A 16075-nucleotide genomic window follows, 5' to 3' on the forward strand; every position below is an offset into this window, starting at 1 on the left:
CCAGTCAGCTCAGCAGGGCTCAGCTCGGCTTGGTTCAGCTTGGCAAGGCTCAGCTCAGCACAGCTCAGCTCAGCTCAGCTCAGCACGGCTTGGGACATAATGCCACCTAGGTAGGCACAGCTCAGCTTGGATCAGTTCAGCCTGGCTTGGAACATCGTGCCACCTAGAGCATGGCTCAGGCGAGCTCCGTGTCATTCAGCACAGCTTGGGACGTAATGCCGTCCAGGTAGGCAAGGCTCAGCTCAGCAAAGCTTAGCTCGGCACAGCTCAGCAAGGCTCGGCTTGGCTCAGCTCAGCATGTCTTGGGACATTGTGCCACCTAGGTAGGTATGGCTCAGCTTGGCTTGGCACAGCTTGGCTCAGCATGGCGCAGCTCTACGCAGTTCAGTGCAGCTCAGAACATTGTGCCACCTAGGTAGGCATGGCTCAGCTCGGCTCAGCAAAAAAAAGCATGGCTTGGCTCAGTTCAGCATGGCTCAAGACTTCATGCCATTGAGGCAGGCAAGGCTCAGCTCAGGTTGGCTTGGTTCAGCACGGCTTGATTGGGTTTAGCATGGCTCAAGACGTCACACCACCTATAGCTCAGCTCAGCTCGTCTCAGTTCAGCCTGGCTCGGCACAGCTCAGCTTGGCTTGGTTCAGCCCAACACAGCTTGGCTTGGTGCCCGTGCCAGGCAGAGCTTCCCGGCAGGAAGCGGCAGTGTGGTCAGCAGGTCCCCTGCCTGCTGCCAGAACCAGTGCCACCAGCGCCCATGTCCCACTGGGGCAGGGAGAGCCCAGGGCACAGCCTCCCCCAGGGCCACCCCTCCATTGGTGTCTCCCCTCACAGGACAGTGCCCCTGGGACCTGCTCATGTGCCAGGGGAGCAGCCAGGGTGCTGGGCCATGTACCACCCAGTTCCTGGTGCCTTGGCCAGCCATGCTCAGGTGTCTCCTGGTGCCCAGAGCGGGCAGGTAAGGTGTCAGTCCCTTCCCAGCTTCTCCCTGTGATGTGGGGCTAATGACCCCTGCGTGAGCCCAAACCATTTCTCAGCCAAGCCCACTCTTTGTTCACCACCCGGAGTGGGCAGCGCCCTGCCGCTCATGCTACCCAGCATTATCCCAGGGCTGTGGCATGGTGAGCTGTGCTGGAAAGTCAGCTCCTGGCTTGCCCCGGCTGGTGCCATGAGGCTTGAGGAAAGCTCTGCTGCGCAGTGCCGGGCACCGGGTCCCTGCCACCTCTGGCGAGTGCCGGCAGGAGCTCCCTGCCTCGCCCCCGCCCGGGGGAGAACCATTTCTCAGCCAAGCCCACTCTTTGTTCACCACCCGGAGTGGGCAGCGCCCTGCCGCTCATGCTACCCAGCATTATCCCAGGGCTGTGGCATGGTGAGCTGTGCTGGAAAGTCAGCTCCTGGCTTGCCCCGGCTGGTGCCATGAGGCTTGAGGAAAGCTCTGCTGCGCAGTGCCGGGCACCGGGTCCCTGCCACCTCTGGCGAGTGCCGGCAGGAGCTCCCTGCACCGCCCCAGCCGGGGGGACAAAGTCCTCTCCTTTCCAAGTTTATTACACAGGGTAATTGCTGCCGCTGGGCTCACTTTATTAAGCACCTGCTTTAATATTTCACCAAGTCTCCATACTCGGTGATCCTTCGTGCGTCCCTGCCATGCGCCTGACCCTTGGTGCTCTCCGTGTGGAGGGCGAGAGGCTTTCGTGTGCCAGCATCAACATCCGATCCTGGAGGAGCTGGGCTCTGCCAGCTGGGCTGACATCGGTGCCGGCCACCCCTGCCAGACCCTGCCAGCCCTGGCATGGTGGTGGCAATGGCAGCAGATGCCTGTGCCATCCATCTTGGAAACAACCCCCCCTCTCCACCTCGGTACTGGTGGAAAAACACATTTCATCAGTGGCGACAGTAGCGGCAGCACTGAAGTGCAGTGTCAAACAGGCTGGAGTGGTTTTGCCGGGGTGTGGTGGTGGGACTCAGCTGGGTTCACAGCCCTGCTCTTCCCAGGGAGATAGAGGAAGAGGAGGGATGTTCCCAACAGCACGGCTGCAGGCTCTCCCACAGGAATCTGCTGGCTTGCAGCACTGGGCTACGGAACTCGGTGAAAACAATGGAGGTGGCCACAAGGCAGAGCCTCAGGGAACTTGGCCTCTGAAGAGAACCCTGTTAAACATCCCAACCCGTCACAAGGGCTTGAAAAATCCTGTTGGAGAAAGGTTGTTTTCCAAAGATGCAGTCTCCAAGTGAGAGCATCTCTGGCCACACTGGCCGAGCCAGAGCTGCTGGGGCATGCAAGGGAGCAGGCTCAGGGATCCAATGCTTTACAGAGGCCACCAGAATATTGAGTCCGTACTGATGACGATGTCTCAGCAAGGGCAGATGTGGCCATTCCCAAATTGCAATGTGAATTTGCGTGTCTCCTTCAGAGCTGGGTTGGGTGTCTGTTCACCCATCCCTTCCAGACCTCCTCATGCATGGGCTCGGGATGTTCTCCTAGTGCGATACCTCGAGATGGGTTGTAGACAGCCATGGTGTGCTCTGTTGGCCACAGTCAGGGCTTTCTATGGATGTGCTCACCAAGAGGTCCGGTAGGGTGGGGCTGGACCACCAGCACCCTTTGCCAGCCTTGGCCATTCCCCAGCTTGTCCAAAAAGCCCGGCGCGTGCTTAGGGTGACCTTGGTGGCTATTGCCTTGAAGGCAGTGCCTGGCCTTGTTCATCTTCCCATTACTCAACACCGGAGGGTGCCTCCCAGCCGCGCTGCGCTGTTAGGAAACGCTGGTGATAGCCCCATTACCTTTTGACCTACTTGAGCTCTTCTTCCATACCCCTTCTGGTAATTACAGCTCACCTTTTTCAGGGGAAGCAGGGCTGGTTCGACTGCAGCCACCTCCCACACCCTTCCTGGGACTGCTCACGCAGGTACCCGGGTAGGAGGGGGACAAGAGACACACACACACCCCCCACATCTTCCTAGTGCTCCCCTTGCCCTAGGCTGTTCCTCCAGCTCGGTGGAGCCTCCCATGACTAACAGGTTTTGAGATAATTGTTCCACTCCCTAATCTCATCTACAGAAGATTCATGACATTGTTTTCGCAGTGCCATGAGCCATTTCCAGGGGCTCTAAGCCCATGAGGGATGTGATTCATCCACACTGCTCCCACAGGTACTTAATCTTCTCCAAAACAGCAAGTCCTTCTTCCACGGTTATCTCCTTAGGAAACACAACCCCACTGAGCGCCTAACAGGGCACTTTTGTCTGTTCAGTGCTGATGGAGACTTGTGCCAGCGCTTGCTTCCTCGCACAGGCCACATGTTATAGTCCTTCCCCAGGAGCAGTTGTCTCAGAGGAAGGGACCATGAGGCTGGGACCATCTTGGACATCACTTGTGGGCTGGGTACCTACCATGGACCATCAAGCCCACAGGAAAGAGGATGCTGGAAATGGCCCCTGCTAACTAAAGCAGATGGGGCTCTTTCTCTCCCACACCATGTCCTCAGAGAGCCCTTGGGATGGAGGTGGGTCCATCCTTCTTCGTGGTGAAGATGTGGGACACTGGAACCTGTTGGCGCCTGGGACCAGAGACAGTTCAGGGGTGACAAAGGTCATTGCACTGCCTGGAATTAACTCTCATTTTGACCCAAAGTGTCTTGCAGGGGACAGTGACTAATTACTCCCAGCATATTTGTGTCTTACCACTGAACTTGCACTGTTCTACTGGTTCTGGTTGGACTCCACTGCCGGAGCAGGAGCTCTCTCTTCTCCAGGGAGGGCAGATCCTCAGGTGGCTGTGATTCAGCTAAGCCAGGCTCAGCTCCAGGAAACCTTTCCTGTACCCAACACTTTAATGTCCGCACGATCCTTCCCCAAGCCTAGGACATGGAAAACGGGGTCTACCAAAGCCCAGGTTGGAGGCACTTCCCATGGCATGGCCAACCTGAGCCACAGCCGCCCAGGGAGCCACCTTAGCTCCTTGTGCTGAGATCTTCTCCCCCTTCTCCCCTCAGGACTTTCCATCCATTGCTTCCAATTTACTTTGTGCCATGACCAAGGACTTTTTTGGGGGGTTTCCTTATGTTTTGCTGCTGTAAAACACAGGCAACCATTGGTGCTCATCATCCTGTGCATTTGCTGTCACATTGGTGGGATCAGCCTGAATCCCAGGCTTTGATCCTCCATCTGCAGGGAGTTTCCATGCACCTTGGCCAGATGGTGGGCACAGCCCAAACCTCTCCCCAGCTCCCAGCAGGACCTCTCTGCTCCTGGGGTGCTGCAGCTGGAGCAGCTCCTTTGGGGAGTGCCAGGGCTGCTCCCCAGGACAGCGTTGCTGGGAGTATGGAGCATCCAGCCAAGCACTGACCCTGGATCTGGTTCTGCAAATCCCCTTGTCTTCGGAAAATTCCTGCCTCCGACTTGTTTTTTTCAGGTTGCGCAGGATCCCCAGGTATTTACAAAACACGCTCCGCTTTCAGCCGCATTCATGGCTTCGGGAGAGGTTTCACCTTCTGGGAATCCGCTCCCTAGCCTGACCTCAGGCTTTTTCTGCCCCAGTGAGGACTCTGTGTTGCTGTACCCACTTGCCCATGTGGCCTTGGCAGCCCCTTCGCCAGCTGGGCTTTCTGCACCACGGTTCTGCAAGTAAGAGCTGCTTTTGGGCTGCAGGGACCTTGCTCCTTCAGCATGGCTGGGAAGCATCAGTGACACTCCGAAGTGCTCCCAGCTCCACTAACGCCTGGTACTCTGCATCCCCCATCTCCTTGGGCATGCATGGTACCCGTGCCAGGCTTGCTTGGCCAGCCCAGCATCACCCTCTCATCTCCCGTCTCTCCTGTGCTCATCACAGGGCATCTACCTCGATATTGGGGTGATGGAGACCGGGCAAATGTGGCTCCCCCTTGGTCACGAGGCAGATCCCAGGGGAATCTGGCTGGGCCATGCTCCAGGTGATGTCCTTGCCACCTCAGCTCCCTTGGGAGAGGGCAGTAGGTCATGGCAGCTGTGACCTGGTTCCCGTCCCACACCTCCGTCCTGCTGGGAAAGGTGGTTGCAGAACAGAGCGTGTTGCCAGCCTGAGGTTGCTTAAGAGGGTTGGGGACAGGAGGTAGAGGAGGAGTCCTCCAGCTGAAACAGTAGGAGGAATTTCGGGGGACACACACAGATGATCATGATGCTCCTGGAAGGTGGCCAGGGCATACCGGCACTTGCAAGAAGCCCCCTGGATGGCTCCAACCCATGAACAAAGGTGAGGTTGGGCCGCCCCTGGTGGGAATGCTGCTTCTCGTGCGAGGTGGTGGGGCTTTGTGACAGCAACCACCAGCCCAGGACTGCGGGTGGTCCCATCCTCCCCCGCCCCGAGCTCAAGGAAGGCAGCAGGGACGTGACCGCGTGTGGCACAAGGCCGGAGCCGATCTCGAAGCGTGGTAGCAAAGAGGAGCCCATGCTAGGAGAGTCCTCTGGAAAGGGCTGGCAGGGTGGGATGGAAGAGGCAGGGGACATCTTCCAGCACAGGCTCTGTAAGGGGTGGGAGTGGATCCCTGCTGAAAAACTGCTACAGAAGAGGGTAAATGTGACAGCAAGTGGAGCTGGGCTTGTCCCCGCTGTCCCCTGCTCCTCCCCACTGCCTGGAAGGGGGTCAGGGCGAGATGGGGGCCAGGGACGTGCTCCAGAGAGGCAGCCGAGCACAGAGGGACAGGAGCCTGTCCCCGCCAGCCAGACAAATGGCAGGGACCACAGCCCCTCTGGGTGCCAGGAAAGGGAGCACAGCAAAGTGAAGGCCAGTGGGCGAGCAGGTGACACGAAGTGTCGTTTCGGGTGGAGAGATGGAGGCAGGGATGGAGGTGCTGGGCGCCATGACCCCACAGGGTCACCTCATCCCACCTGGAGCATCCTCCTGGGGGTGCAGCACCCCAACCCCAGCTCTGCTGCTGCTGCCCGAGGGCAGATGTGCCCTGAGTCCCCACCAAGCCTCATATGGCAGCCCATGAACCTGCCTCTGCTCACAAAGGATTCTCCGGCATCCCGCCACCCCCTCTCCTTCCCGGGGCGGGGAGGGGAGCACGCCTGCCTGGTGTTTTTTTGGCATAAGCAGCTTGCACCACGGCCAAGCCAAGCACTTCAGGCGCCGCTCAAGGGCAGCATGTGCCCAAGGCTGGAAATATCACCAAGGCTGCAAAAAAAAAAAAAAAACCAACCAAAAAAACCCAGCTGGAAAAAAATAAACTAGTTGGTGGAAGCCTTTGCTGAGGACACGGCCGTGCTGAGTGCTGCCAAACCACTTGGGGCGGGCAGGGGGGGCATTCACCAGCACCCTGCCTCAGTTTCCCCCAGTGAGCCCTTGGGAGTGACAGTCCTGGGGTTATCACATGTATAGTGTCACTTTGGGTACCCGGGGCAGGTGCTTTTCGACCCCTTTCTCCTTCCTGCCGTGCCTCTGAGCAGCTCAACATCGCCTTTCGTGACCTCTCCAGCTTCTCATTGGGGACCCAAGTCAAGCATCCAGAGGGGAGGAGAGCCAGACCATGTCTTGGGGCAACTCTGGGACACCTGCAGCTCTTGGCATGACAACCCACTGTCCCCAAAGCCACCTGGGACCATTGCAGGCCCCTCACAAGCTGGCACTGCCCAGCTCCTCCGAGGCTACCAGCACATCCAGCCTCACAGGCAAGGGACAGCCCTGGGCAGAGGTTAGCCGGGAGGAAGGAGCTGCCCTGCCCGGTGAAGTTTTTCTTCATTCCTTGAAAGCCACAGAGACTTGCTGCGTGGGATTCAGGGCTGGAGGCAGCGCCGAGGTGGAGCTGGTGTGATGGATGATGTGACATCATTCCCAAATGCCTCTGCTACAGGTGGCGGTGCCCAAAGCACTGCAGCTGGTGCATGGGGATGCTCAGAAATGGTACCCACCCACCACCTAGCACCCACAGGGAGCATTCCGGCCAGCACCCAGCTTGGGTTTTAATCCATGCCTGGGATGGCACGAGTGGTGCTGGACCAGGAGGTAGCATGTTCCTGCCTGGACATGCCCGAGGCTCCATGGGGACAGGCAGACGCTGCCCTGGCTACATTTACAGCATAAGGACAGCCCGTCCCTGCCAAGCAGAGGGAGATGTGTCTGAGGTTTGCAGCTTGGCTAGGGCCAGGGTTGCAGGGGGCAACGTGGCTGCTGTGCCCCAGACCCACTCTGGGAGGGGAACAACCCTACCTTGGACCCAGGTCCTGGTGTGGCTAAAATCCCCCAGGAGGGCTTTGGAAGGGAGAGGCGAGGTTTGAGATGGGGCATACACTTGATTTTACTGGTGCTTGAGCTACCACTCCTGCCCTTGAGTGTGCAGCCTTGAGCCTGGCAGCAATCCTCACTCCTTCTGGCATGGTCCCCCCCGCTGTCCCGGGAGACGGGGGATCATGCAGTCCCTGCCAGGGGGACGATGGTGCCTGCAAGCCCCAGGGCTGGCTGCTGTGGGCTGAGCACTTGCCCTGGGGGCAGCAGGGCTGGGGATGCAGCAGGAGGGATGCTAGCTTGGCCAGGGTTACCACATCGCCCAGGCCTCTCCAGGCTCCACAGGGGACAGGGACATGGGGCTTCCCAGGCAGGGCCAACCCTGGGACATTTCTAGCAGCACCCAGGCCCTGCTCAGGACCATGGCGATAGCTTCCCAGGGATGCTGGAGGGAGCATCACCGCTTCCTCAGCAGTGCCTCCAGCATCCCAGACCAGCAGCGGGGTGACCTGGGCACAGGGACAAGGGAAGCCAGCCACGTGTCAAATGACTTTATTGCCACAGGGGCCATGGGCCAGACCCAGTTCCCAGAGGGGGTCTGGATCCAGTCCCTTGACCCCTCTAATACTGTTGAGAGGATGACTCCCGAGCCTCCATGCCCATGCACGGGCGCTGAGCATCCTCCATCCTGGCCCCCATGGAGCAGCCCTGGGGCACCACCTCCCATCCTACTGCCTGCGCCTCCAGGAGCTGGAGGCCAACAGGGGAAAGCAAGATGAGACCAAGGGTGCAGAGCCAGGGCTGCACCACGTCCTGCCCTGGGGGCTGCCGGTGTGGGGAGCACCAGGAGCCCCCTCAGCCCCCTCAAACCTCCATGCCGGGTGCCCGCCCCAGGCCCAGCGCCTGCACCAGGTCATCACTGAGCCCACTCTTCAGCGTCCGTCTCACTGCAGGAAGAGGAGAGCGTGGCACTGGGCAGCACGAGCAGCACTGGCCGCTAAGGTCCCCCCGTACCGGGTGCCTGCCTGGACACGGTGGCCCTGGCATGCTGGGGAGGGGTGACAATAGGGTGCAGTGGCATGGTACGGGCTCGGGGTAGCTCCTACTGCAGGCTGGTGGGCTCAACAGGGGAGGTCAGGGATGGCCAGGAGGGAAGGAGCCAGGCAGGGCTGGGGACAAGGACACAGAGATGGGACCAGACATGGGGACGGGGACAGAGGTGGGACATGGACACAAAGATGGGAAAGAGCATCTGGGCAGGAACACACAACATTACAGAGACAGAGCCACAGAGGAAGGACAGAGACAGGACAGGGCATGGGGACAGGGATGGGACTTACAGGACTTCCTATTGCCACGGGACCTCCTGCGCTCCTTGTTGGCGCAGGGCCGGGGGTTGGCGTTGTGAGTCACTGATTTCACCAGCCGGTCCATGATTTCATCTGACGCGTCGTCTGGGGAGCTGGGAACATCCTCCTGGGCTGGAGAGCCCTGGGCCGGGCTGGCATGCCCTGTCCCTGCACAGGGACAATGGGGATGCTGACATCAGCCATGCCCAGCCAGCTGGGCATGCCTCGAGTGCCTCTGCCACCCTGCTCCTACCCCGGCTGGCCCGGCTGCGGCGGGCAGGGACATCCGTGGGGGAGGTCAGCACATTCTTCATGCTCTCGTGACCTGCTTCCATCTGCTCCTCGGGGCCACTGGACACCACGGCGGGCGGTGAAGCGGTGGCCTCGGCGATGCTGGAGAACTTCTCTGTCTGCAGTGGGAGGAGAGGTGGGTGTCGGGGACCTGGGGGGCATCACCTGGTGGTGGCAGCCAGCCAAATGTCCCTGTACCTCAGTGATGAGCCGTCCACGGGTCTTGGTGCGCTCGCGGTGGGCAGCCCGTTTCTTCTGCTGCTGCAGGACACGCTCCCGGCAGGTACGGTACTCCAGGGCAAACTCCCGCAGCAGCTTGCAGATGGGTGTCACCTTCACATCCCGCGCCGTGCTTGCCGGGTACCCCAGGTACAGCAAGAAAGAGTGAAACCTGTGGGGACGTCAGTTACAGCAGGCCACCAGCAGGACCGCAGGGTTCCCGCCATGTCCCCAGGACCTCCAGCCACTGACCTGTTGAGGACACGCCTGTGCACCACCTTCAAGACAACAATGCGCTGGGTGCTGTCCTTGAGGAAGTCCGTCAGCTTGCTCTTCAGCACTGGCTTGGTCTCATGCTTGGCAATCACCTTCAGGTTGTCCCAGGAGGCCCTGCACCTCCGCTCCAGCTGCACCAGGCTGTTGGCCAGCTCGTCAAAGTCAACCTGGAAGAGTGAGATGTCAGCTCTCAGCCGTGCTGGTGGAGCTGGGCAGCCATGGCACTTGCACCCTTAACCTTGCCCAGGTGTCATCTGCCTTGCCTCACCTTGGCAGAGCGGGTGATGGAGGCAATCTCTGAGTAGAGGTCAGTGGTTTCTGGGAACTTCTCTACCACCATCTGACAGAGATGGTGGAGCAGGGACTGCCGGTGCACTGTGTCCTTCACTTCCGAGACTTTCTCCAGGTAGCCCAGCTCAAAGCCTCTGCTCTGAAACACCATCAGACTCAGCAGGGCCTTTCCAGCCCTCCTCCAGCAGACCTCCAATCTGCAATCCCATGGAACCCCCACCAGCACCACCCAGCCTCACGCACTGTCACAGACTTCCCATGGTCCCTCTTGGGTACCCATGCACCATGGCTGGTCCTGTCCTTGCAGCACTCAGGACAGGCCACGCCCCTCCTCACCTGTGAGCCGTTCAAGAAGTTGCCCATGGCCAGCAGTGTGGCCAGGATGCACTTGAAGGTGTGATTTCTGGCCAGCTGCTCCATGCCCACCTTCAGATCAAAGAGTGGCTCTGCAATCTCCTGGGTGAAGAGAGAAGCAGGTGAGACCCCTTGGCCACCCTCTCCCTTGGGAGCTTCAGCATTCACCCTCACCCATGAATGCAACCACCTCACGGTCAACCCAAGCCCAAGCTTTCCTTGGGGACCTGCAGCCCGTTCCCAGCCCAAGATGGCACCACCTGTACTTGGCCGTGGCTGGTCCCCACCAGGAACACACGTGGCTCAGCACTCAGCATTGCTAGGGCTGGCAGCGGTGGGAGGGCAGAGAGGCTACATGGCTCTGTACCTGCTCCAGGCTCTCATAATCCAGCTTGAAGGCCCAGAGCTGGAGCCTGGCCGTGAGGTCGCTGATGGAAGACAGGGCAAGCAGAAACTGCTCTGCAGAGCCCAAGGGCACATCAGGGTTGGCCAGCTGGGCCTCCTGGATCTTCTGCTTCTCCTCCCCAGTCGGGACCATGGTCAGGATTTTCTAGAGCAGGTAAAGAGGGCTATGTCAGACTCCAGACACGTCACCCCAGGGCTGGCGGTGCAGGCATCGTGGCACAGAGGCCTCCTGGCCAGGGAAAACCTTGAGGACCTTAGAGGGGCTGAGCTTCTCTCGTGCTTACCTCAATCCCTTCCTTATTGACTGCAAACTCATCAAAGTTGAGCACAGCCGTCTTGATGATGTGCACAGGCGGCAGCACTGTGAGGCCAATGTTGATGGCGTTGCTCCGCTTAGGGTCCAGCACCACCACTACCTTCTTCCCGTCGACAGCCTTCTGCAAAGAGAACAGGATGGATGGGGACAGCCAGGCAAAGGGCTCGCCTTCATGAAGACACCATGGACACAGGGAGCCAATCAGGGACCCAGTAGTGAGCCAGACCTGTGTGCTGCCCATCACCATCCCCACCAAGCCTCCAGGCTGTGGGTACCCATCCTCAGCATAGGGTAGGGATGACAGCACATGCCTAGGGTACCTACAGGAATTAACAGCCTTCCTCCCACCCCTCAAGTCCCTTTGGCTGATGGATGCCAGCCTGCTGGTACCTTTGAAGGTGGCACTTCCTTTGACCGTGACTCAAAGAGATGCTCCAGTTTGGCAGCATTGACCTCAACATTCTGCAGGGATGCCCACAGTGTTGCCTGGCCAAACCTCCCTGACCCCACAGTGCCATCCAGCTGCTTCAGCTCCTTCCAGAAGAGCTTCACTGTCCTTTTCTTCTTAGCCTGGGAGGGACCATCCGCTACTGAGAGGCCTGGCAGCCCTGGGGGAGGCGGGCAGCCAGGGACTGCAGGAGGTGGAGGTGGTGGGCAGCCGGGGACCGCAGGAGGTAGAGGTGGAGGTGGTGGGCAGCCAGGGGCCGCAGGAGGTGGAGGGGGAACCATGAGAGATCCAGCGCTCGTTGCTTTGATGCTGGGAGAGAAGAAGGAGCCATTGGCCATGGGCCCCGTGTCCAGGATGTCGAAGTCTTCCTCTTCCCCCAAATCAGTGAAGTCCAGATCCTTGATCTTCAGCTGCACAGGGCTGGCCTGCAGGTGCTCCCATGTCAGCTCCACATCCTTCTTGATGGGCACCATCCCGGTGTTCTCCAGCTTCTGTGTGTGGGTCTCTGCATCTATGCTGGACATAGCATGTGCCAGCTTGGTGTGGGTGTTGGCTACTGGCCCATCTGGAGCTCTACTGCAGAGCCAGGTGTCCTCCTGCTCCCAGCTGCCACCTCCCCCGGTGTCCATCTCCACCTCACCCTGGACCAGGGGGGACAACGGGATGTCAGGAAAGACCTTCTCCCTCTTCGGCTCTGAGGAGCCCTTGGCGTAGAGCATGTCCAGCATAAACTTGGTGTCGGAGGAGATGGTGCTGCAGGAGTCATTGGTGTCTGGCTGGGCCAGGTGGGACCCTGCGGGGAGAAGGGGAAAGGCTGGGACACCCCGCTTGGATGGGTCAGGTGCTGCTTGGCTGCATGTAGAGTTCGGGTCCTGCTCCCTGGTGAGGTGTGCTTGGATGCTGGCATTCGGAGCAGGATGGGGAGGTACTGCCCAGCTCCTCCATGGCTCTGGGTATCACAGGCATGGGCTGGGGGCAGAGGGGCCGCTAACACCCACCCCAGGGACCCCAATGAGCCCACCACTGGGAACACACCCCCTGGCAGCACCTACGTATGCTGGGTGGCTCCATCCCAGGCTCAGCAGTGCCGCTCTCCCTGTCCCACCGGACAGCAGTGGGACACTCCAGCGCAGCATCACTGAGGACATTGAGCCGTCCCTTGGCCATGGAAGAGATCTTCTCCTTCTGGGCTGCGGCCAGGTTCTCCAAGAAGCGAGCTCTGCAAGGCAGGGGTGGATGTTGGCCAGGAGGAAGGCAGGGATGGCGACGATGGAAACAACAGGCAAACCACGCCATGCCACACTGCACAGCCAGCCCCGCAGCACAGAAACCCCCTGCATCGGCCACACCGCATTGGGGACCCGGAGGATTCAACCTTCTCTGAGCCCTGCAGGGAGACCGATGATGCCACCACGGCTCAGGGACAGGGATGCCGCAGACCCATGGGAGCCGGAGGCTTGTGCCGTCAGGGTGCCACCATCACCTGTTGGTCCCAATGGACCTGGTGCTCACTGTGACCCTCGTCCAAAAGCTGCAAAACCCAGGAGGGCACCCAGGAAGAGACTGGTGGGGACCCTCCTGCTCCTCATGCCCTGTGTGGCCAGAGCCCAGATGCCTCTGGCCAGGCCACTGGCCCAAGGAAGCGCATGCCTGGAGACACACGCATGCCTCTACTTACTCAAACTTCCTCAAAATGGGCTTGTTCCCATGCAAGGAGGGAGCATCCTCCCGCCTGAGGGAAAACAGGGGTCAGCCCCCACTGCCAGCAGCCCCCCGGGGCTCGTGCCTCCTGCACGCACCCGCTTGGCAGCCCTCCAGCGTGGGACCCTCATCCCACCGTCACCCCATGGCCCTGGGGTTCATGGGGAGCTGGGAGAGCTCCAGCGAGTCCCATCCTGCCTGGGCACCGTGTGGCAATGGGTGCTGGCAAGACAGGGCACCGTTCCCTCCCTACCAGAGCCACCCAGTTTGCCACCAGAATAGCCCCTTGCCAGCCCTGGGGTGGGCTGTGCCACCCCCAGCAGGGACACCTCACCCCAGACTGGGGGGGATGAGAAGGTGCCATCACCCCATGGGGGATGCTGGCGATGGGGGGAGCAGGCTGCAGTGCTGCAGGCAGGGCTCAGAGGGGAGAGGCGAGGGGTGGGGGGAGTGAGGTGGGCACAAGGGGCAGCGAGTGGGGCAGGCCGGTGCCCGCTCCTGCTGGAGCATCACGCCGGGAGGAAGCACACGCGTGCAGAGCCTGGGCACTTACCAGACAGGGGAAGTTTGGTGCAGCCTGCAAAAGGAAAGATAGAAAGAGTGGGCAGAGGAGAGGGCAAGCGTGGGCAGAGAGGAGCGGCGAGGAGGAGCTGGAGCAGAGCTGTGTGTGCCCGAAGGATACCCTAGAGACCCTGGCCAGACCCTCTCAGATGCCCACTCCCCTGTCACGCTTCTCTCCAGCCCCAGTGCCTTCCCAGACCCTGTTTCCCCCCCAAGCCTCCCACCCAAGCCCCAGCGGGACCCCCGTGCACCCAGCCCCTCCTGGCTGCTTACTTGTAGACGCTGCGCTCGCCCAGACCCGGGGGCTGCTCCTCAGCTGGCGGGGAGGCCAGGGCCAGCCGCACGCTGGATGCACTGTTGTAGACACTGCCGGGACAGGGTCTGGAAGAAGAGGTGACAGGGACTAGGAGCAGGTCCCGCAGGGCTGCCCTCCGCCCTTGGGTGGATGCAAGCACTGCTCATGCCGCATCCCAGCATCTTCGCTATCCCGGGAGCATCCCTGCCACGGGCCACCTCCAGCTGTACTTACTCTGCTGGGCTGCTCGGCGTGGGGACAGATGGGGTGTCCTTGGTGGGGGGCTCCTTCAGGGTGCCAGCGGACTCCAACAGCGGCTGGGCATTGGGGCCAGGCTCCGGGCAGCTGCCCTGGGATCGCCACCCACGCCTGCCCTCGTCCATCCTCCTCTCCTTGCGTCCCCCCGAGGGCGACTCTTCCACATCATCCTCCAGCTTGAGAGCACTCTGTGGAGGGGCCGGGTGGGCATGGCATCAGGCATGGCCACCCCTGCCACCTCACCTGCCTGCCCTCCCCGCTGCCACGGGACATGGCCAGATCCCACGGGAGCCCTGCTCACTTCATAGAGCACGAACTGCTGCTTCAAGTCGAGGTCGGTGCCCTTGCTGCCCAGGTATTGCTGCACCAACCGCTCCATGCCCTGCTGCTCCAGGCAGTCTGTCACATCGTAGAAGGTGTCCTGGTCTGGGAGGGCTGCCAGTGTCTGAGCAGGACCAGAGGGACATTGATGGGACCGGTGTGACCCACACCGAGCCCCACCAGTGTGGCATTGCTGCCACCCCCCTGGACCTTGTTGATCAGCGTCATGGTGAACACCAGCAGCTCCGTGTCAGCCCCGTGGCGTTGCTCCAGAATGGCCATCAGGTTGGACCATGGGCATGTGCCTGAGAAATGTGACACATCAAGGTGACACAGAGGCAAGAGCAGGTATGCCGTCCCCCAGCGGGGACCTCTCGGGCAGCTGGGTCTGCACCCACCTCTTGCCCGGTCCACAGCATTGACGGCGTGGATGAGGAGCAGGGCGTTGGGCTCCGTGTACTCCACGAACACCAGCAGCAGCTTCAGCGCCATCTTCACCACCAGGCGAAACTGGGACAAGGGATGGTGGCTGGGACAGTGGCAGGAGGCTGCCAGTGCGATGCCAGGGCACTGCAGGGTGGCTGTGCCCATGCCCTGGGGCTGGGGCCTTTGCTGTGGGGCCAGGGAACAGCCTGCAGCTGTGATGGCACCGGGAAGGGACCTGGAGCGTGACCCAATCTTACTCAAGCTCTGCACCCAGGAGCACGGTGACATCAGGATGGGGAGCTCTGGGACCCAGTGTGACTTTCAGATGGGTGGGAGCAGGACCCGACATATCCAAAGGTACCAGGGCACCAAACCCAATGGCAGCATGGGGTAAATCCCCTGAAGGATGGTGCAAAGGGACAGCCACGGGGCTGTGGAGTGCAGCGGGGGGCACAGGCAGCCCCCCAGGGGCAGCAGGGGCTTACCAGGCTTCCCGACAGCGTGTACAACCACTGGACGGTCTCGTTGTGGTTGATGACACCCTGCATCCCATCCACAAAGAGCATGATCTGGCTCAGAGCTGCAAGGCAGAGAGCGGGCAGGGTCACAGCGTGGTGGGCAGGGCTGCAGCAGGCAGGGGTAGGGCTTTCCCAGCCCCGCGCAGCATCGCCACGACAAGGGCAGGGTCTGGCAGCTGCCTGCAAGGTAGCCCAAGCAAACTTGCTTGCTTACACCCACCACCCAGTGCAGCCTTCCTCCCCAGGGCTGAGAGGTGCCCCGTACCCAAATACCAACCCCGGAGGATGTAATTCTGGTAGTTCTGGTCAGCCTCTGCCCCCACTTTGATCAGGCATGTCAACCCATCCAGGTTCACGAACTCTGGCACCAGGTCCTTGTCCTCCTGCAGGGTGAAGGCCAGGCATTCCGGCAGTGTGGGGAGGCAGGGGCAGGCAGCCAGCCCTGGGGAGCTCCCCCAAGCCCCCCCACACCGGCATCACCGTACCTGAAAGAGCTGCTTGAGGGAGAAGAGGGATCGCCGCAGCTCTGGCCCCTGCGAGTTGTACAGCTTCTCTGGAAGGAAAGGCAAGACGTGGCATGATAGCCTGACCCACAGGGGCTCCGAAATGCTCCCAGCTGGAGCATTTTCCCTGGGAAAGCCCCACATCCCAGCTCAACCCCTGTGCTGTCACCCCAGGATGCCGGCACTGCCTGGCTGTCGGACACACAGGGTGGAAGCAGCTGCAGCTCCACAACTACTTATTTCAGCCCTGTCACCTCCCTATTTGCTTTTTTCCTTTTTTTTTTTTCCTCTGCCCAGCAATGATATAAATATATCCCCTCTGGTTTCCTGTGCAGAACCGAAACAGGAACC

The 16075-nt window shown here is 60.6% G+C and overlaps 1 protein-coding gene across 3 annotated transcripts in view; it reads right to left on the reverse strand.

Moving 5' to 3' along the window:
- FHOD1 (formin homology 2 domain containing 1) overlaps positions 1-16075 on the reverse strand; it is a 40196-nt gene that overhangs the window by 17017 nt on the left and 7104 nt on the right. For 2 of the 3 annotated variants that reach the window (XM_035898773.1, XM_035898774.1), the window contains exons 4-21: positions 15707-15774; positions 15499-15604; positions 15189-15283; positions 14676-14787; positions 14488-14582; positions 14258-14401; positions 13933-14144; positions 13677-13784; positions 12194-12360; positions 11084-11934; positions 10662-10814; positions 10340-10522; positions 9955-10074; positions 9596-9757; positions 9304-9494; positions 9031-9223; positions 8795-8951; positions 8533-8709 (exon numbers count right to left, since the gene is read on the reverse strand). In XM_035898773.1, the coding sequence (XP_035754666.1) occupies positions 8533-8709; positions 8795-8951; positions 9031-9223; positions 9304-9494; positions 9596-9757; positions 9955-10074; positions 10340-10522; positions 10662-10814; positions 11084-11934; positions 12194-12360; positions 13677-13784; positions 13933-14144; positions 14258-14401; positions 14488-14582; positions 14676-14787; positions 15189-15283; positions 15499-15604; positions 15707-15774 (3294 nt within the window). Of the gene's footprint in view, positions 1-7764; positions 8140-8532; positions 8710-8794; positions 8952-9030; positions 9224-9303; positions 9495-9595; positions 9758-9954; positions 10075-10339; positions 10523-10661; positions 10815-11083; positions 11935-12193; positions 12361-13676; positions 13785-13932; positions 14145-14257; positions 14402-14487; positions 14583-14675; positions 14788-15188; positions 15284-15498; positions 15605-15706; positions 15775-16075 lie in introns of those variants that run through there. The other variant, XM_009643273.2, reaches the window with a different exon arrangement.

Source organism: Egretta garzetta, unplaced genomic scaffold (assembly GCF_000687185.1).
Source record: "Egretta garzetta isolate BGI_Z169 unplaced genomic scaffold, ASM68718v1 scaffold27, whole genome shotgun sequence".
NCBI lineage: Eukaryota > Metazoa > Chordata > Aves > Pelecaniformes > Ardeidae > Egretta > Egretta garzetta.